The sequence below is a fragment of the Salvia splendens genome, chromosome 9 (assembly GCF_004379255.2).
Source record: "Salvia splendens isolate huo1 chromosome 9, SspV2, whole genome shotgun sequence".
Taxonomy (NCBI): domain Eukaryota; kingdom Viridiplantae; phylum Streptophyta; class Magnoliopsida; order Lamiales; family Lamiaceae; genus Salvia; species Salvia splendens.
Genome location: NC_056040.1, coordinates 33,033,290 through 33,054,317, shown reverse-complemented (window position 1 = coordinate 33,054,317; position 21,028 = coordinate 33,033,290). Strand labels below are relative to the sequence as shown.

Below are 21,028 nucleotides of genomic sequence, written 5' to 3'. Positions count from 1 at the left end.
AATATTTGAGAAATCAAATAAAATGTGGTGGATACAACAAATTCGGCCAAACCTTGCTTCAATCTAATAAGTCCAACAAAATATCTTATATCCCTACAAACTCATGCTAAAAGTTTCTATGAATATGAATGATTGCTTAAAGAAAACCTATAGTTGGTTTTGGAATCATATGAATGTAGCAATTAAAATACTAAATTATACTCCGTTCCGTAGTAATGAAAGCATTTCTTTCCGACACGGAGATTAATAAAAAAATGTGTAATGTATTAAATAAAAAGCTAATAAAAGAGGTGAGAGGAAAAAATAGAGAAAATAAAGTAAGAGATAGGAAAAAGTAAGAGCGAGACTTTTTATTAAAAAAAGAAATGACTCTATTGCTATGAAACGTATGGAAATGGAAAAATGACTTCATTACAATGGAACCGAGGGTGTAGTAAATTTCTTACAACTAAAATATTTAGTGATTTCAGACGATATAAAAATCATTAAAATAAAAGAGGAAATGAACTAGTATTAATAACCTATGGGCTAGACCTGCGATACGCCCAACCAAAAGGGCTAGAGTTTGGTATAAATATTTGGGTCAAAAGCCCAACGAACTTAATTTGGTGAGTTAATAATTTTACTGCAAACATTTATTTTGTCCAAAATCTACGACCTCTTATTCTCATTTTTAGTAATTAAATTGCTCAAAATAATTTATAAAGTAGCATGTTAAATTATGTTTAAAAAAATGGGTGACAAATATCAAAGAAAATAGGCTTTTTGATTGAGCGATGCTAAATGGCCATATTATGGCCGGCCATAAAAAGTTAATTTAGTCCATTTATATATATAAAAAAAATTATAATTACTGATATAACCTTATATCTGTGTGAATGAACTTGTGAGTTGTTACTTATCTTTGAATTCCATTATGTAAAATACATTAATATCACGAATTACTGTATACGTTGAGCAACAATGAAGAAATGACAGTAGTAATAAGTTGAGCAAAAACTACGAAAAAGCAGCAGTAACATGTTGAGCAACAAATAATAAAAATGATATAAAAATAAAATCAAATAGTATTAAATCAAAAATTTGAAAAAAATCAATTTTTGTTACAATTTAATCAATTTATGGCTGGCCATAATTTCCTCCTTCAAATCTATTTCCCTCAATTTTCTTTGCAGTTGGACGAGGATTTATTTAGGTAGTCTACTTGTCGTGTAGTCAAACAATTTGTGTCGTATGACTAAGCTCGCCCCAACCCCAACCCCAACCCCTGTGGACCTCACCTCCAAACTACACTAAACCATTTTCATCTTCCCTTCCCAATAGGTTCCTCCACCAGTCTTCACCCCCCTACTCCATAGCTCTCTCTCTCTCTCTCTCGTGATGAACCAAGAATTTCCGCGGGTTTTACTCGGCGGCAGAGATGTGGGGTTTGCAAGAGCTTCCATAGCCACCTCCTTCTCACGCCCTTTTACCAGAACATCCGCCAACTCCGATCAAAATCAAGTCTTGATTGATGTTGAACCTGAAATTTACAGCAATGGCGAGGATGCTGGTGGTGATTGTGGCTATTCTAGGCCCTTTCTGTTTCTCGACATGATATGGAACTTGGCATTTGTTGTGGTGTCTGTGTTGGTGCTGCTGGTCACCCTCTTCCACGCCTTTGAGGTTGTGGGTTTCTGGCTACGCTCTGCAGTGCCTTCTGCATGTGGGGTTTGTGTGGGATGAGTACCAAAGGCGAAGTCTTGATCACCAAGACTGCTGTTTTCCAAGAGGGTTGTTGTGTTCAGTTTTCTCTCACAATAGGTAACTTCATCTTCATTTCTTTATGGACTGTTTGGACATGGGAATTTGTGATTCATTCATCATTCATGTTGGTTTTGGTCCTTTTGGAGGGTTTTGTTTTGTGATTAATTATGTTTTCCATGTTACTAGTCAGCAAATTACAGATTAGGGGAAATTGCATTGCAGGTGTTGACTTTGTTAATATAAAGGGCTCCTTCTAATATTTATATCTATATATGATTGGTACTCTATTATTATTTTGAGGGGTATGAAGTTGAGCTTTTGAATAATCTTTGCTGCATTTTCAGAATATATCCATTTGTGTTGAGTATTTTAGTCAGATCCTGAAGCAATGATATAGCTTTCATCTATGTAAATTGTGTAATGATAAACGTAGAATCGAGGGGGATAGATATTGGCCCCGGTTTTATGGTATTGGTTTGATACCAAATCGTGTAGTTTGTTGATATGCCATAGGTTAGCCTTTGCTACTTATTGTTTACAAGTCATATGACACCCCATCAGGCATTCTCTTACAGATGTTATGTAAGAAGTAAGAACCTTGATGGGTTTTTTTCAGATAAGAGGATAAAAGACCAGAAATATATTTGACTAGTGCTTTTAAGTGTGGCTCAGTGCTTCAATAAGTAGGAATCAAGGCTAGGAATAGATGAAACTCATATTTTATACATCGATTTGTCATTAAAAGATTTTCATGACCTCAACATAACTTATGAGACCTGGAGAAAGTTGCTGTTGTTGAATCTATTTTATTGTACTTATGCATATGAATGGTTTTATTGAATGGGACAATCATATATATTTAATGGTAATGAAGATTCCTTCAAATCTGAAAAAGGATATGAATGTTCACAATGCAATGTCATAGTACGCAATGTGATATATATGAAGTTAATAGAACAGTATTTGGCAAGCAAAGCTTCCGTGAAGAAATGATTGGTTGACATATAGTTGCAATGCGAGGTGGTAATTAGTAAAACCGTTCCCAATTTCTTACTATTGCCATTTAATATAAATCACTGAATTAATGAAGAGTCGGATATATGAATTTCTCATTTTGTTTTCTATAATTTTCAGCATCATCAACAAGTTGGAGTCAGTTAATACTATTGTTTCGTCCGTCTGGTGGGTTTTTGGATTTTATTGGATAGTAATCGGAGGCCAGCCACTTCTGCAAGATTCACCTCGTCTTTACTGGTATGCTATGATTAATTCCTTATACACTTTGATGCACTCAAGTATCAAAGTCTTGAAATACAGTTTCATATTAAAACTTGTCTATTAAGAAGTATGGACACCAAAGCCAGTGGGATCCCTAAATTGCAGGTTGTCAGTGGTTTTTCTAGCCTTCGACGTGTTTTTCATGATCTTCTGCATTGCGATGGCGTGCATCATTTTCCTTCTGATGTTCTGTTGTTTCCCGATCTTAGCCACAGTCGCCTATGCAATGACTATAGGAGACGGAGCCTCTGAAAATGATATCAGGTCTCTTCCCAAGTATATATATAGGCCACAGGATATTGAAGGGGAATTTCAAAATGAAAAGAAACAAGAGGTTGATTTAACTGCACTGGAAGGCGATAGTTTCTCCATGGCAGAGCTTGTTCTTCATCCAGAGGATTCTGTAAGTATCTATTATCGCTTTTTTATGTACTAACCTCGTTCGGCAGCTTGGTTAGTTACGCTCAAACTTTGAATGCTTAAAATGCAACAGCCAATAACCCATAAGAAGATTGTTTTTCTTCTCATGCTTAGAAGTTTGGAAAAAGGAAATATTGAAATCTACCTTATGGGTTTATGCTTCGTTGTGAATATTCATATGTTGTAGCATCAACGTTGAGGAGGAAGCGAATGAAGTACTCCTTCACCGTGCAGGAATTGCTGCATACCTTCATATTTCAGTTCAATTCTATCTGATCGAAAGTGCTCCTTCACCGTGCAGGAATGCTGCATATGCCTTTTGAAGTATGCAGACGGAGCAGAGCTATGCACCCTTCCCTGCAACCACCATTTCCACCACAAGTGCATCACGAAGTGGCTCCGTATCAATGCAACGTGCCCTCTTTGCAAGTTCAATATTCTCAGAGGCGACACATTGGTTTAACCAATCCCGACCTTATACTTACACTATCGAGTAACTTTACCGGATCACCAAAAAAGGATCAGCAGAACAAATTCTTGCTGATCTGCCAGCTACTGTATATTGGTAAAAAGGTGAATCCTGTAAAAATGTAGAGCAGTTTTCTGTATTGTGGTTTCTTAGTTGTAAGAAGATTTACAATATGATACTATATTTGAAGGGCGTTTTGGCCATTAGTTATGATAGTAGAAATTAACAAGCAGCTTCTTGCTCTTCTTTTATGGGTTTTCCTTCTAGTTTGGAGTTTTCCCACTGAAAATATTCAAGTAAATAGGCTCCACCACATTGGGTTATGGAAGTGTGACATTTCTCCTAACACAATTTTGGGTTAGTGGTTTTATTCAAACACAATATTGCTCACCAATCATAACCATGCTTTGATTGTTAGTCAAAAGTTCACAACAATAAGATCCAGTTGGTGAGTTCATACCAGTTTTTTTCAAACTTCAATAGAAAAAAACATGTCAAATTAATACCCACACTACATCACTAAGAGCATCTCCAAGGGGGAAATGTATATTGAGAACATATATTTCTCATTTACCTTCTCAAAAAGGTTATTACACCTTCTTAAAAAGTAATGGACTTCAAGGAAAGGAGGTAAATTAAAAAGACAAATAAAAATAACTAACTTTTTACATTTTCTATCAAGAAGATGTAAAGATACATTCTCAAAATGAAAGAGGGTATAGTACCTCCTCAAATACCCTTTCCATTGGAGCATGAAATTTTACGAAGAAGAGGTAAATGTGGTAGTTATTTCTGTATACCTCAAAATTTACCCTTTCCCTTGGAGATGCTCTAAAAAAAGATAAAAAAACAAAAGTCAACTTTCTTTTATTGCAGTCTCAGTTCCGACCAATAAGTTGAGACCAGGACTTGAATTTACTTTACTTTTAAACTATACAACCCTCATTAATTTGACAGTGTAATTGTAGGTTGATCAAACGATGTTGGATTTTGAGAAGTCAGTAGCTGAAGTCAAGATTTTGGTGTTGGGGTCAAATGATGATCGGATGAGTCTAAATTGATGTTGCAAGAAAACAAAATCGATTCTCTTTTAGTCGTGGTATAGTCAAGTTAAGAATTCAAAGGTCGGGGTACATTTTCCATGCGAAAGGAGAGGGAAAAACTTGGATTCAAAATATAATAGTCCATCCAAAACTAAACTGGCAGTTGATGAAATAATCATAATGTGCATTTTGTTAACAAAAAGTAAGGGAAATGATGTTCAAACATTCTTGTTCTTCTTCATCTTTGAAGGCGGCCATCGTCCCTTCTTCCTCAGGTGTCGCTTCCTCACAAGGCGCTTCCTCCTCAGCCTGATTTTCTTGGCCAGCTTCATCTTGATCCTCTGCTGCTCCGCTTCCTGAACCTTTGACTGCAAAGGGAGGTTCTCAACGGGAGTGCTTTTCTCTTTCCCGCCTGAAGCAGGGACGGGAGACTCTGAGGCAGTGGATTCTGTTCCATCGACATCAGAGGCGGCCTTAACCATCAATGCACCCCTGTTGTTGAGAAAAAAGGGTGCTTGAATCCAGCCTCCCACAAAGGATCTTTGATGCATAGCAATGGCATTGTGGGTCAACCTGATGCCTGGTAACAAACATTTGCAGTATCAACTCAGTAAATTCCTATGAATTTTAACACATGTTATGAATGAGCTGCAAACTGTCACAACAATAGTATAATAATAAATTAAATAACAATAGTATAATAATAAATTAAATACAACTGATAATAAGCAAAGTTCAATAACTTTGATGTATTTATAGGATAGGATAAGATGAGCATGAATTGCAAAGGAGCGGAAATCTACAATCAAAATGCAGACCACCTGCTTGTGAAAATACCTCAAAGAAGCAGATAGATAAAATAGCACAAACTAAACAGTGAACCAAAATCAGCTCAAAGCATATCAAAGAACAAGATTTTTCGTTAATTCGTAGTCAAAAAATACAAGAGAAGGAATCGAGCAAAACGTATTTCATCTTTCCTAACCAAAAACTCAGCCTTTCTTCAACTCGGTACCAAAACGATTACAGATATGGAGAAAAAAACTCAACAATTCTTATATAAAATAACAATGTAAAGGCGCGACTCAACGAAATCGGTGCATCTAATGGTATCATATCATACTTACAAGCGTTAGCAGAAATTCTGGAAGTTGAGGGTGAAGTGAGACACACGGAGGAGAGGGGAGAAGTGAAGAGAAGAGCCATTCCTCCAATGTGGATAAGCCTCTCTCTCGATCTATATTCTTTTTCTGAATATCGAAAATGAAAGGGATTTGTGATAATCCTTTTCAATTTATCCATGTCACATTAAAAAAAAACGTTATCTTGCATTAATATACTACTTCACCCGTTCCACCATAGTTGATTCATTTTTTTTATTTTGAGAAGTTTCTTTATAATTGAGTGACTTGAGTCACTTACAATTGAGTGACTTGAGATGAAAAGAAAAGTGTGGTAGTAGTCAATGAGTTATACCTCATTAGATAGAAAGAAATTTCTTAAAATAAGAAATTTCTACTTTGAGGACAACTTAAAAAAGAAAGTGTTTTTATTTTAGAGGACAAATGTAGTATTTACTTTCTATTTAACATTTTTAAAAAATCTCTTAAAATCTCATATCATCTCATTACCCAAATATGACTTCGGCCTTAGGACAAAGGGAGTACAATTTTCACAGACTGATAAGACAATTATAAAATACACTCTAAGTCCTATATTACTCGCATTTTTTTTATATAAGCTGTAAATTTAAGATTGATTTTTTAGTATAATTAAGTAAATATTTTAAATGTAACGAGAGATCACTTAATAAAAATACTTAATTAATTTTAATATATTAATTAAATACCTTAATTAAAATTGAAATTGTGTAAGTAGTTTGAGACAAACCGATATAAAAAAGTGCGAATAATATGGGACAAAGGTAGTATAAATATACAAAAACATTTAAAGAGCTTTAAGAGCATCTCCATCCATGCTTTTTGGCAAGAGCATGGAAGTGGGTCCGAACCCACTTTTATTCATTTTTTACACTTTGCTCTTCCCCAAGAGCACAACACTCACATCCATGCTCTCCCGCAAGGACATGCTCAAGGGTCCCACCATTCCATTATTTAATTTAAATACTTCAATTACTAAAAACACTTCTACAATATAAAAATACATTAAAAACACTCAAACTACTATTACAAATTAAAAAATATATAAAAATTACATACTTAAATCCTAAAAAATAAAAATTATATACTTAAAATCCTAAAAAAATAAAAATTACATACTTAAAATCCTAAAAAATAAAAATTACGTAATTAAAATCCTACAAATTAAAAATTACATAATTAAAAATACCCCCGTGGAAGACTAGTCCTCTGGCCCTATCCCCAATGTTTTTCGGAGACCCCGTATCATTGCTAAATGTGAATCAAGTTGCTCGGGAGTCATCCGAGACCTATCGACCAAAATATTTTTTAAATTAAATTCGATTTTTTTAAAAAAATAAAAATTGAAAATGCCAACGGCTATACTGTTGGCCAATCCCGTCGCGCCACGTCAGCTTGCTTAGCGGCACGGACGTGCTCGATGCATCAAGCAGCGTCGTGCCAGCGGCGGACAGCGCGTTGCCGTTCCAGCGGCACGGACGTCGTCCGTCCCGGAGATCACCGATGTGGATGCTCTAATAAATCAGACTATATACATTTTGGAAGAACATTTCCAAGAGGTAAATTGAGTTAAGAGCATCTCCAATAACCGGCGTCACCACCGCGACGCCGATTTTTCACCGACGCCGGTTTGACGCCGAACCATTGGAACCGGCGTCGGCGAAATCGGCGTCAAAATCGGCGTCGCCATGCCGATTCCCGCGCTGACGCTGGTTCCGACGCCGATCCTCACGGGCGCCATTGTGCGTCCCGGATCGGCGCCAAACCGGCGTCGGATTTAAATTTTTATTTTTTTTTGTTTTTCGAAAACACTATATATACCGCGTTGAACCTCATTTTCATTCGCACCACTTGTTTTAACGAGTATTCTCTCTACCTTACTTTCTGTTCAAGATCAATTTAAGAAATGAGTAATGCCGGTGGTAGTGGTGGGGATGCGGATGAGTACGAGCGTATGATGAACGAAGAGCTAGATGCCTATACGAGCCGTGAGGTTGATCGATGGATGCAGAGTTATATGCAGCCGGCGGCACCTCGCCCATGACCAGTTGTCCACCGTCGACAAGTGGTGCATCGTGATCATGAAGCTGCACATCAGCGCCTGTTCACAGATTACTTCGCAGAGGAGCCGCGTTTTGACGCCAACCATTTCAGGCGTCGTTTTAGGATGAGGCGGGACTTATTTATGCGTATTGTTAACGCACTGGAGCAGCGATATCTGTATTTCCGCTTCAGGCATGATGCGGCTGGCAGACCCGGCCACACCCCTATTCAAAAGTGCATTGCGGCAATCAGGCAGTTGGCCTACGGCACCGCGGCAGACATGTGGGACGAATACCTCCACATCGGTGAGACGACTGCCATCGAATGTATGAAGTATTGCTGCCAGGGCGTGATCGAAGTATTCGGTGATCAGTATCTCCGAAAGCCTACCCCCGAAGATTGCCGGAATCTGCTGCGGATGCACGGGGATCAGCACGGGTTCCCGGGAATGCTAGGCAGCATAGATTGTATGCATTGGGAATGGAAGAACTGTCCCGCTGCCTGGAAGGGGTTTTACACGACCGGCTACAAGGGAAAAAATCCCACGATGATCCTCGAGGCCGTGGCTGATTACCGGTTGTGGATTTGGCATGCGTATTTTGGGATAGCCGGTTCGAACAACGACCTAAACGTCCTCAACTCGTCGCCCCTTTTCAACGAGCAGTGCCAGGGCGTCGGTCCTGCCATCAGTTTTGTCGCCAACGGCAACCAGCATGATATGGGCTACTACTTGGCGGATGGGATATACCCTAGGTGGCCCGTCTTTGTGAAGACGATCCGGTGCGCATCAGATCCGAAGAAGGCCTACTTTGCGACGCGGCATGAGTCGGCGCGAAAGGACGTGGAGCGCGCATTTGGTGTGCTTCAAGCTCGATGGGCTGCAGTTAAGGGACCAACGCGTTTGTGGCATGTCGACTGCATTGCTGATATAATGTACGCTTGTATTATCATGCACAACATGATCGTCGAAGATGAAGGTGTACAACTGACTGATTGGGCCACCGACGATAATGAAGCAGGTCCAAGCCACGGCGTCACCACCGCCAACGTACGAGGTGGGGTACCGCACGATGAAGAAGCCCTCCTCCAAGCACATGCCGACATGCGTCAGACGGAGGCTCATATTCGACTGCAAAAGGATTTAGTTGAAGAGTTGTGGGCGCGGAGGATTGCAAGGCGTTAGTTTTTATGCAAATTTATGTAATTTTTTAAATGTAATTTTTTTAATTATTGTACTTTTTTTTAAAAAAATTAATGTACTTTTTAAATTTTAATATTATTATTCGAATTTTCCGTATTTGTCTCGTAAATTAAATTCCGTATGTTGATACGAGTGTAAATTAAATTATATAATTGTTATTAGTGATGTGGATAGGTAGTGTGAAGGCTATGTGAGGGCTATTTGATGTCCAGTTGATGTGGCAAGCTGATGTGGCAAGAGAATTGTAGTGCTGATGATGTGGCAGTGTGAAGACTATTTGAGGGCTATTTGACGTCCTAACCTATTGGAGATGCTCTAAGAAGATATATTTCTCTTTTACTTTTAAAAAAATGCAAATATACCCTTTTATAAGGAAGTGAATTTTAAGAGCATTTTAACGAGAGGTAAAGTCTTATAAATATCATATTTATCTTCTCTCGGTGAAAAATCATTATGCAAGGATGAGATATTATAATTCTAACAAGATTAAAGTCTAATTTTGATCCTTACATTTCACCTAAAATTCTTTTTGGTCTCATACATTAAGTTTGTTACCTTTTAGTCTCGAACATATTGTTTTGATAATTTTGGTCTCAAACAAGGTCACAAACTTAATTTTTTGGACACGGAAAGAATTTTATGGAATATATATAAGACCAAAATTGGACTTTAATCCTAGATAATATTTAAGTTATTAAATTGATCAAACATTTTGACGGTTAATTTTAACTGAAAATGATTTTTTTGGACCAAAACAATATGTTTAGGACTAAAAAGTACCAAAATAATATGTTATGGACCAAAAAGTCACAAACTTAATGTATGAGACTAAAAAGAATTTTAGAGCAAATGTAAGAGACCAAAATTGAAGTTTAGTCTTCTAACAATTCATTCATGCAAGCAAACTAGTTCCACATATAATATGTTGTGAGCAGACAATTTTAACCATAAGCTCCATTTAAATACATGTAACAATCAAAAGAAAAGTGGCAAATCTTGGTAATATTATTTCACCTAGAATGATTAAAATTGCAGCATCAGACAAACATATGCAGTTCAGGCCTAGAGAATACATTGCTGTCCTCGTCCTCGAGTACGGGATACGAAGCAACGAGCGCATCTTGAGCACTGATGTAGAGCGAATTATAGATCTTCCAGTACACTTCTCTAACCTTCCTTGCTGGATGGAACAGCCCCTGCAGACAGTAGTTTAGCACCACGGCAGTACCCAATGCCACCCTCATGCCTTCGATAGCTTTCATGACAGCATTGATCACATGCGGCGACCAAGATGCCCCATCAGTTGTTCTTCTCCACACTGTTTCATAACCACAGCAATCCTAGATATAAGATCTGCTGCTTGTTGTCTCACTCTTATTGTTAAGACGCCATTTTATGGTACCGCATATTTGGGGAAGATATGGCTTCACCCTCTGGCCAAGGGAGTTCACAACAGCACAGAAACCGTTAAGCATAACATTGGCATCATCACTAGTCTGTTCTTGGAATGCATAAAGAATACCATCGATTAATAGCTCCTCCAAGCGAGCATCAATATCAGATGCCCCCAAGTTGGCGACCACCTTCTCAATTGTCTCCATTACCATCCTTCTATAAGGCTCACTTTCGTCTTTCAGGTCTTCAACAATCTTTCCAACTATATCAGCAACCCCAACTTTGTTAGCTATCTCAACCGTCGTCTCCACAAGTTGCTTACAATTTCTTCTATCCAAGGCATCCTCCGGACCCAAAAGTTGGGGAAGAATTCAGGAAGGATATCATTTCTGATGTATTCTGCCTCCAACACCTTCTGTACTCACACACTGCTTCACCACTTTCAGCACAATCTTCTTCATTTCTTCATCCGGAGACTGGAATTCATGAATCAGAATAAACATGACTTCCTTTGTATAGTAGCTAGCATATATAGCATCCATGAGTGGTATGATGAAACCAATGGCCTTAAGGAAAGCTGCAAGTACTTTCCCACGATGAGATCTTATACCCTTCCAAAGAGGCTTCAACACAGAGTCAAAGCTTTCAATACCATATGGAGCAGCAGCCTCAGTAAGAGCAGCCAGAGACAGAGCTGTTATTGTTCTGACTTTCTGATTTTCATCATTAAGCCCGCGCTCAATGATCTCAACGAGGGATCTCAAGTGGGGAAGAACTGCACAGCCTATTGAAACAGCGATCTGCAGCACAATCTTGATACCAGTGTGCCGCGCTTGCCATGACTTCTTACTCTGACAGACAGATTTCAAGAATGGCAACAGAGCAGGAATCCCAAGGGCAGAGGCAACGACACTAAAAGCTCTAGCAGTGGTGTTTCTAACATACTCATCTATGTTATCAATATCTGGACGCATTGCAGCAATCATAGTGGCCAACCCAGCTGCCTTGTTCAGATTTGAGATGATTTATCTACCTTCTACACGAGCATAGTAATCTTCATCAATCAACAAAGGCTAAATAACCACTAAAATTTTGTGGACATATGGACGAACCAGTTCATCCAACTTGTAGAGCACCCTATCAATAACTTTTACCAGCAAGTGTCTCTTGATCTTCCAAAGTGGGCTGCATAAGCAGTGGCAGAATATGGTTGAACAGAGGCCCAGCACCCAATTCCCTTGCCTTATCTGTAAGCTGTCTCGGAGCAGTCTTCCTCTGTGGAGGAGTGCCATTTTTAACTTTTAGCAAGAGTTTCATGATCTTACGCTCCTACTGCTCTTCCGGAGACAGCTCTTCTTCATTTTCTTCATTCAGCAGCGAGCCAAAGTACTGATAATCTTCTGGTTTCATAAATGGCAAACCACCAGGCAACTCTTTAGGAACATCAAATTGCTGTCCTCGATTCTCTTCTGGAATGTTATAAAGAGGTGTTCCCATGGGAGTCGGTGTAGCAAGAAGTTTCCTAGCAGGGCTTCTGATAGGAACATTGGAGGCAGGGGGTTCCAAAATCTTATACCCTTCTTCTGGAAACATTGAATCCAGCTCCTCACCAGTCAGAGGCCTATTCCTTTCCTCAATGTCCTTCTCCCATCTTAAGAGATTATATTGTTCAGGAGTCATCGCACTTCGCATAAGAGCATTTGGTGTGGGTATAGCCATGTCAACAGCCCCAAAAGGAGTGACACCAGGGGTATATACCGCAGCAGGTGTTGCGCCAGGAGTAGCACTACCCATAGTGGCTGGAGTCTCATCCCACCTCGATCTCTGCCGTTTTGGAGTCGGAGTGGCTAGCCCTCCCAGCTTAGGTGCGGCATCCCAAGCCATTCCTGCAGGTGTTGCTCCAGGTGTAACACCTCCAGCAGGAGTTGATTCAGAATCATTAAGGCGCCCAGGGGTTGGAGTCTCATCCCATCTATTTTTCCTAGAGAGCGAGGGTGTTGCATCCCCAATCCTCCCAGGAGTCGGTGTTGCATCCCACCTCCCGATTCCAGGAGTTGAGTTGGGCATATCCCAGTCAGATGCTGCCTTCGATTTCTTTGTACCACCAGCGTTCTCATCTTGGGACATATCCCATCTATTCCTCTTCTTGGCTTCTCCACATCTTTGTCCTTCTCTTTGTTCTCCTCCTCTTCTTTCTTTCTTTTTGCTATCTCCCTCCTCACCTCCTCTTCCTTACACTTCAGCGCTTCTTCCTTCATCACATCAACATAAGTCCTCACTTCAGGACCAGGGGTCTTGTCCTGGAAAGGATCATTTCTCTCAGGAGATATAATCCTATTCAACCTTGTCCTCCTATAATCATCTTCACGGTCAATAATCTTGCCTGGCTGCTTGAACCCAGACATCTCATCCTCCTCCCCGGACCTCAGAGTCTCCTTATAATATTGCTTTGGAGCAGTAAATGAAGCCGTCTTTCGAGCAATCTCATTCTCAGCTGGATCCGCATTATCATCGTCCTCGTTCACAGCTATAGATTGTTCATAGCCTTCAAACTTGTTTGAACTATAGAGATCAGTGTCAAAGGTTAGAGAAGTGAGTGCAGCAAGGTCCTTCTACATTTTTTGCCTTTCTTCTTTCAACCTTTGAATCTCCAAATCGTCATCCATCTTCACTATCCCCAAAGCTGAAAATGCAAATAAACGAACCAGCAAGTTATAAACATGAAACCTACTGAAATACCAAAATAAACAGGAAAACACGTTACTTCACTTAAACATATTACATACAAATATTAACCAGCAACATGTTGCATGCATTACTATAAATACTATAAGTAGCTCATGCATGCAACGTGAGCACGAGACACACATGCAATATTGTGTAGTTAGTGACGTGGCATTAGTAATGAACTGGCATGGACCAATAGGAAGGAGGCAGTGACGTGTTGCTGACCAATGAGAAGGAGGCACGGGGATGACAGCTCATGCGGAGGAGAAGTGAAGTGAAGATGAGCTAAGAGGCAGAGTATAAATATAGCCGTAGCCGCTCTCTTTTGGTTTGTCGTGAATATTGTGAGTTGTATGTTTGTTAAGCTCCGATCGTGGATCGCGAGCTCCTCTTTGCTTCTATTTCGATTGTAGAACATTATCATTGTTAATGCAATCCATTCTATTGATCATTCAAGTGTTGAGATCTGCGTTTTATCGCTGAGTTCGGCAACGCCGAACTAAGAGAGGAAGACCGAGAAGAGGTCACTGAGCTCGGCAGTGACGAGCTAAGATAGTCCGACCACGAAGAAGTCACTGAGTTCGGCAGTGACGAGCTAAGATAGGTCGATCGCGGCGTAAGATCGTAACAATTGGTATCAGAGCAATCGATCTCCGGACGTCGGAACGGTGACTCGAGGAGCAGAAATGGAGAAGAAGATGATGGAGATGATGGAGCAGAGAATGCATGAGATGCGAGAAGAGCATGAACGCAAAATTCTGGAATTGACGCAATCAATTGCGGCGATTAACTTGCAAAATCAGAAATATAAGGAAATGGAAACTGGCGAGGGTAGTAGGGGAGGAAATCGGTATGAAAATGGAACCGATTGGGGAAGATCAACGCGGTATGAATTTCCTAAGTTTGATGGTGACGGTTTTGAAGGGTGGATGATGCGAGCTGAATACTTCTTCCAAGTAGCCAAAGTGCCAGAGGAAGAGAAGGTTAGAGTAGCTGCGATCCATTTGGAAGGGAAGGCATTGCTGTGGCATCGAGGTTTTGAGAGCTTACATGGAAATATGGCATACGCTGACTGGCCGTGTTATAGCTCCTCCCTAGCTGCTCGCTTTGGTGCTCACGCATATGAGGATCCATTGGCTGATCTCAGGAACCTCAAACAAAAAGGTACGCTACAAGATTACATGGATAAGTTTGATGAATTATATCCTAGAGCTGGAATTAGAGAGGATCAAGCATTGAGCTTCTTTTTATCTGGTCTAATTGATGAATTGCAAATGCCTGTGCGTATGTTTAGACCTAAGGCATTGTCTGAAGCTTACTCTCTAGCTAAATTGCAAGAGCTTACTGTTAGAGCTTTAGGTGTTAAGGCTAAGGTTAATCAAAACCATGTGCAAGCTAACAGTAGCTACTACTCCAGTAGCAAGCCTATGTCTGTAACTGCTACTAATAAGGTTGGAACCGTGAGTAATTGGAGTGGAGGTAACAAAGAGAGTAACAAGTTTGGAGGAGTGAGAGCTAGCACAAACTTAACTCCTAAGGAAATGGATGAGAAGAGAGCAAGAAAAGAATGCTTTTGGTGCACTGAGAAGTTTACCCCAAACCACCAGTGCAGCAAAAGGAGATCTTATGTGGTTCAGTTACTGGAAGTAGGAGAAGTAGAGAATGGTGAGGTAGAAGAGAAAACTGATGAAGAAGAAGTAGAGGAGATATCTGAGTTACAGCTCTCATTACATGCGGTCTGGGGAAAGGAAGGGCCTCAAGTAATGAGGATTAAGGGCAGATGTCAGAAGAAGATCATAAGAATCTTGATAGACACTGGCAGCACTCATAATTTTTTAAGTGCTAAAGTAGCACAGAAACTTAATTGCAAGCTGCTTCCTGTTACTTCAAAAGCTGTGGAAGTGGCAAATGGGCAAATCCTACAGTGTAATCAGAAGTGTAGCAGATTGGAGTGGGAGATGCAAGGATCTCAGTTTCAAGCAGAAGTTTATCTCATAACCTTAGAAACTTATGATCTCATTTTGGGGGGAGAATGGTTGTCTACCTTGGGTGAGATTCAGTGGAATTTCAATAATCTCAGTATGGTTTTCAAAATTAATGGTGAAGAAGTGAAGCTGCAAGGGGAGAGATGGTCACCAAAAGCTGAACAATTAAATTTCCTACATATACTGAATCCAGGAGAGGAAGATGTGAATGGAAGGAAACTGAATCAGTGGATACCAGAGGTTGAGATTGATTTAAGCTGTTGCTACGAGCTCAGTGTGGAAGAGATTTGGCCAAGCCTACAATTGATTCTTGAAGAGTATACTGAAATATTTGAGGAGCCTAGAACATTGCCTCCTCAGAGAGAGCATGATCACAAAATAATATTGAAAGATGGTGCTGATGCAGTAAACATGAGGCCTTATAAATATGCTGCACATCAAAAGGATGTAATTGAGACTATGATTGATGAAATGTTGAAGGCTGGAGTTATAAGGCATAGTGAGAGCCCTTTTGCAAGCTCTATTGTGTTAGTTAAGAAGAAAGATTCCACATGGAGGATGTGTGTGGATTATAGAGCTCTAAATGCTATAACTGTTAAAGATAAATATCCCATACCAGTGATAGAAGAGCTGTTGGATGAGTTGGGAAGAGCAGCCTGGTTTTCTAAAATAGATCTCAGATCCGGCTATTGGCAAGTGAGAATGAAGCCTGAGGATATCTATAAGACTGCTTTCAGGACTCACTCAGGGCATTATGAGTTTCTAGTCATGCCATTTGGCTTGACAAATGCTCCAGCTACCTTCCAAAACTTGATGAATACCATCTTTAGAGGTTACTTGAGAAGATTCATATTGGTTTTCTTTGATGATATCCTCATTTACAGTAACAGCCAAGAAGATCATGAACATCATCTAAGGTTGGTTATGGAACTGATGAGAAAGAACAGCTTGCTAGCTAAAAGAAGTAAATGCACTTTTGGGTGTAGAAAAGTAGAATATCTTGGCCATGTTATATCTGATAAGGGGGTCTCCACTGATGAAGGAAAGATAGAGGCAGTTAAGCAGTGGCCTCAACCTAAAAATGTCAAGCAGGTGAGAAGCTTCTTGGGGTTAACTGGATATTACAGAAGGTTTGTGCATAATTATGGAGTGATATCTAGGCCACTGATTGATGTGATCAAGGGAAACTTATTCAGATGGACCCCGGAGGCACAAGAAGCCTTTGAGAAACTTAAATCAGCCATGATTACTGCTCCTGTGCTAGCCTTGCCTGATTTTTCTAAAGAGTTTATAGTGGAGACTGATGCATCCGGGATTGGGATTGGAGCTGTGTTGATGCAAGATAAGCATCCTATAGCCTTCATCAGCAAGTCTCTATCTCCTAAATATCAGAATTTATCAGTGTATGAAAAGGAATTGTTAGCCATTTTGATGGCTATCAAGAAATGGTGTCACTACTTACAGAGCAAGAAGTTTGTTATCTTAACTGATCATCAAAGTCTTAAGTACTTGATAGAGCAAAAACTGACTACTCCTACTCAACAAGCTTGGATGACTAAGCTAATGCAATTTGAGTATGAGATCAGATATAGAAAGGGCAGTGAGAATTCAGCAGCTGATGCATTATCCAGGGTACCTGAGGTGATGACCTATGCACTGACTTCCCTTGTAATTCCTCTGGAGTTAATTGCAAAGATTAAGGATTCATGGAAAAAGGATCCTCTGATACAGAAGTTGATAAAAGAGAAACAGCAGAATACAGATCTCCATCCCAAATTCACTTGGATCAATGAAGAGCTAAGAAGAAAAGGGAAGCTGATGGTGGGAAATGACTTGAATTTAAAGGCTCAGATTTTGTCCATCTTCCATGGATCTGCTTTGGCTGGCCATTCTGGAGTATTGGGAACCTTCAAGAGAATATCTGCTATAGTGTATTGGCCAAAATTGAGGAAGGATGTTAAGGAATTTGTCAGAATGTGTATCACTTGCCAGAGATATAAACCAAGTAACACTTCCCCAGCTGGTTTACTACAACCGCTTCCCATACCTGCTGCAATCTTTACAGATATTTCAATGGATTTTATTGAAGCTTTACCAAGTTCTCAAGGCTATGATACTATATTTGTGGTGGTTGATAGGTTGAGTAAATATGCACATTTTATGGCCCTATCTCATCCCTTCACAGCAAAGAAAGTGGCTGAGATATTCATGGATTCAGTTTTTAAGCTCCATGGAATGCCTATGAAGATTGTGAGTGATAGGGGGGCTATTTTTGTGGGGAGTTTCTGGAAGGAATTTATGAGTTTATTGGGTGTTGAGCTGCTCTACTCCACGGCCTATCATCCAGAAACTGATGGACAAACCGAGATAGTAAATAAAAGCTTGCAATGCTATCTGCGGTGTGCCATGGGTGAAAAGCCACATACTTGGTCACAATGGTTGGGGTTAGCCGAATATTGGTACAACACTACCTATCATTCTAGTATTCAAATGACTCCTTTTGAAGCACTGTATGGGTTTGAACCCCCCCTGCATGTACCCTATCTGCCAGGTGACTCAAATGTTGAGGCAGTGGATTTAGCTTTGAGAGACAGAGAAGATATGCTTGCTATACTCAAGAGAAATATTCAGAAAACGGCTGACCGAATGAAGAGGCAAGTGGATCAACATCGAACTGATAAAGAGTTTGAAATAGGAGAATGGGTTTGGTTGAAGCTGAGGGAGTATAAGCAGAAATCTGTCAGAGGAAAGCATCACAAATTCGAGCCTAAGTACTTTGGGCCTTATCAGGTTCTAGATAGAATTGGTGCAGTGGCATACAAGCTCAATTTACCATCTTCGGCCACAATCCACAACGTGTTCCATGTTTCGCTATTAAAGCCGGCTTCTCCACCATCCGGCCCTATCATTGAATTACCGGATGTGTCATATATAAATGATGCCATTCCTCAAGCCATTTTGGATAGGAAAATGGTAAAAAGACAGAATCGTGCAGTAACCAAGTGGCTCATCCATTGGGAAGGGAAGTCACCGGCCGATGCTTCCTGGGAGTTCGCTGATGTAATTCAGGCTCGATTTCCCTGGTTCCTTGAGGACAAGGAACCCTAAGAAGGGGGTATTGTTGCATGCATTACTATAAATACTATAAGTAGCTCATGCATGCAACGTGAGCACGAGACACACATGCAATATTGTGTAGTTAGTGACGTGGCATTAGTAATGAACTGGCATGGACCAATAGGAAGGAGGCAGTGACGTGTTGCTGACCAATGAGAAGGAGGCACGGGGATGACAGCTCATGCGGAGGAGAAGTGAAGTGAAGATGAGCTAAGAGGCAGAGTATAAATATAGCCGTAGCCGCTCTCTTTTGGTTTGTCGTGAATATTGTGAGTTGTATGTTTGTTAAGCTCCGATCGTGGATCGCGAGCTCCTCTTTGCTTCTATTTCGATTGTAGAACATTATCATTGTTAATGCAATCCATTCTATTGATCATTCAAGTGTTGAGATCTGCGTTTTATCGCTGAGTTCGGCAACGCCGAACTAAGAGAGGAAGACCGAGAAGAGGTCACTGAGCTCGGCAGTGACGAGCTAAGATAGTCCGACCACGAAGAAGTCACTGAGTTCGGCAGTGACGAGCTAAGATAGGTCGATCGCGGCGTAAGATCGTAACACAACAACAACCTATAGTTTAAATCGAAGAAACTGAGTAAAATTATTTCTCCTCTTTAATCGGAACGATTGAATGGTGCGAGAAATGAAATACAAAGAAAATGCACGCATTTCATCGACAATCAGGAAAATTAAATGATGTAATCCAGAGAATAAAATAAAAAACTAACATGAATGGACTAAACGCGGAGATGCATAGCCCTAGGGTTTTGACGACAAATTGGGGAAATTAGAGTTAACCTGTTCTTTTTCAGCTGAACCGACTGCAGCAAAAGGAGATGCGAATTATCAATTGCGCAATGCCGTTTCATTTTATTAATATACTGACACCTATTTGGATCCGTACCGACCCGTAAATTGCTTCAGTCGGATCCTCACACGGTATAACCCGAATTTACTAAATTTACAGACTAGTATAATTCATCCGAATACTTTTTTTTGGTAAATAGTCATTTAAATCACTCAGTTTGGTCAAAATCTGGTCTATTTCACAAATTTTGAAATCCGCTAATTAAATGAGGATGTTTCAGTTTTTCTAGTTTATCACATGAGTCAAATTTTAGGTGATATATTTGTTGATGTGGATTGAGATTTCACGACGGATTGAGATTTAAATAAAAAAAAAGATGAGTGTATAATCCAAAGTGTGATCACAAAGAGCTTAATCTTAAAGTTGAATTGAGATTTTAAGATGGATTGAGATTTAAATCACGAAAAAGATGTGTGTATAATCCAAAGTGCAATCACAATGAGTTTAATTTTAAAGTTGGATTGAGATTTCAAGATGAATTTCAATGCAGAGATGCAAAGATTCCACCTAAAATTCGACACATGGGATAAACTAGAAAAAATGAAACTTCGTGATTTAATTAGCGGATTTTAAATTTTGTGGAATAGATCAGATTTTGACCAAATCGTGATTTAAATGACTATTTACCCTTTTTTTTTATAACGGAATACTCAATTTAATTTTAAAAATAATATTCTCTCATTTCCATAAAATTTCCATAAAAGTAGATGACTTCTGTCATTTTGTTCTGTTTGATAAAAATAACAACTTGGATTTGCACTCTTGAATTTTAATTTATATAAACATTCTTAAATCTTACTAACTCAATCTTATTAATACACTTAAGTATCGAATATTTTTAATATATAAATGTGTCACCACGAGGTCGACGGTACTTGTAATTTTATTATTAATATTTACAAAGAAGTTTTTTTTTATAAATAATGATGTTATTGGTTCATGATGTTATTATATTATCTTGATGGATGTAATATTTTGAAGTAATGAACTCTATATTATATTTTAATAATTATATAACTAAAGTGATGTTGGTTTTTTAAGTATTGATTTAAAACTATTTTAATTTATTGTTTTGTAGAATTGATTTATGAACCCCCGTTTGATTTTATTGTTACTCTATTTATTTGATTTGTTGATAATCTCAATATAGAGTGAAGAAATTGCTTGAACCGTGCAACACACGAGGTTTGACGAGGCACATTATAAACTTTTTATTGATAATCTATGCCAAAGATGTATTTTGGTTGGTTTTTAAATCATTTTGCATCTCCAATATTATATGCATTTGGTCTTTGTCCATGTATCTTAATTGTGTTAACTATAACAAATTGTATACTCCCTCCGTCCACGAAAAATAGAGCACATTTGCCATTTTTTATTGTCCACAAAAAAATAGAGCATATTTAAAAAATGAAAGTTTGTTAAAGTTTGTATACTATAAATCACATTTCGAGTGATTGAATACTGTAAAAACTCCTATTTTATATTCCAAGGAATAAAACAGATTATTTTTGTCATAATTTTGTTATGTTTTACATTGAATGGATGTTTATTCCATGTTTAAATGTATAAGTAATTTAA

The 21,028-nt window shown here is 39.1% G+C and overlaps 1 protein-coding gene and 2 pseudogenes across 1 annotated transcript; 1 reads left to right on the top strand and 2 right to left on the bottom strand.

Annotated features, from left to right (window-relative positions):
- The first annotated feature begins 1,243 nt into the window (after positions 1–1,243).
- On the top strand, positions 1,244–4,145 carry LOC121746703 (annotated as a pseudogene).
- A 903-nt stretch (positions 4,146–5,048) lies between these two features.
- Positions 5,049–6,238, bottom strand: LOC121746867 (50S ribosomal protein 5, chloroplastic-like). Its single transcript, XM_042140816.1, has 2 exons — positions 6,084–6,238; positions 5,049–5,536 (listed from the first exon to the last, which is right to left on the bottom strand). Exons 1-2 carry the CDS (start codon positions 6,160–6,162, stop codon positions 5,175–5,177), a joined length of 441 nt encoding a protein of 146 aa, XP_041996750.1. The 5' UTR covers positions 6,163–6,238; the 3' UTR covers positions 5,049–5,174.
- A 3,987-nt stretch (positions 6,239–10,225) lies between these two features.
- Positions 10,226–19,458, bottom strand: LOC121748432 (annotated as a pseudogene).
- Positions 19,459–21,028: the final 1,570 nt, after the last annotated feature.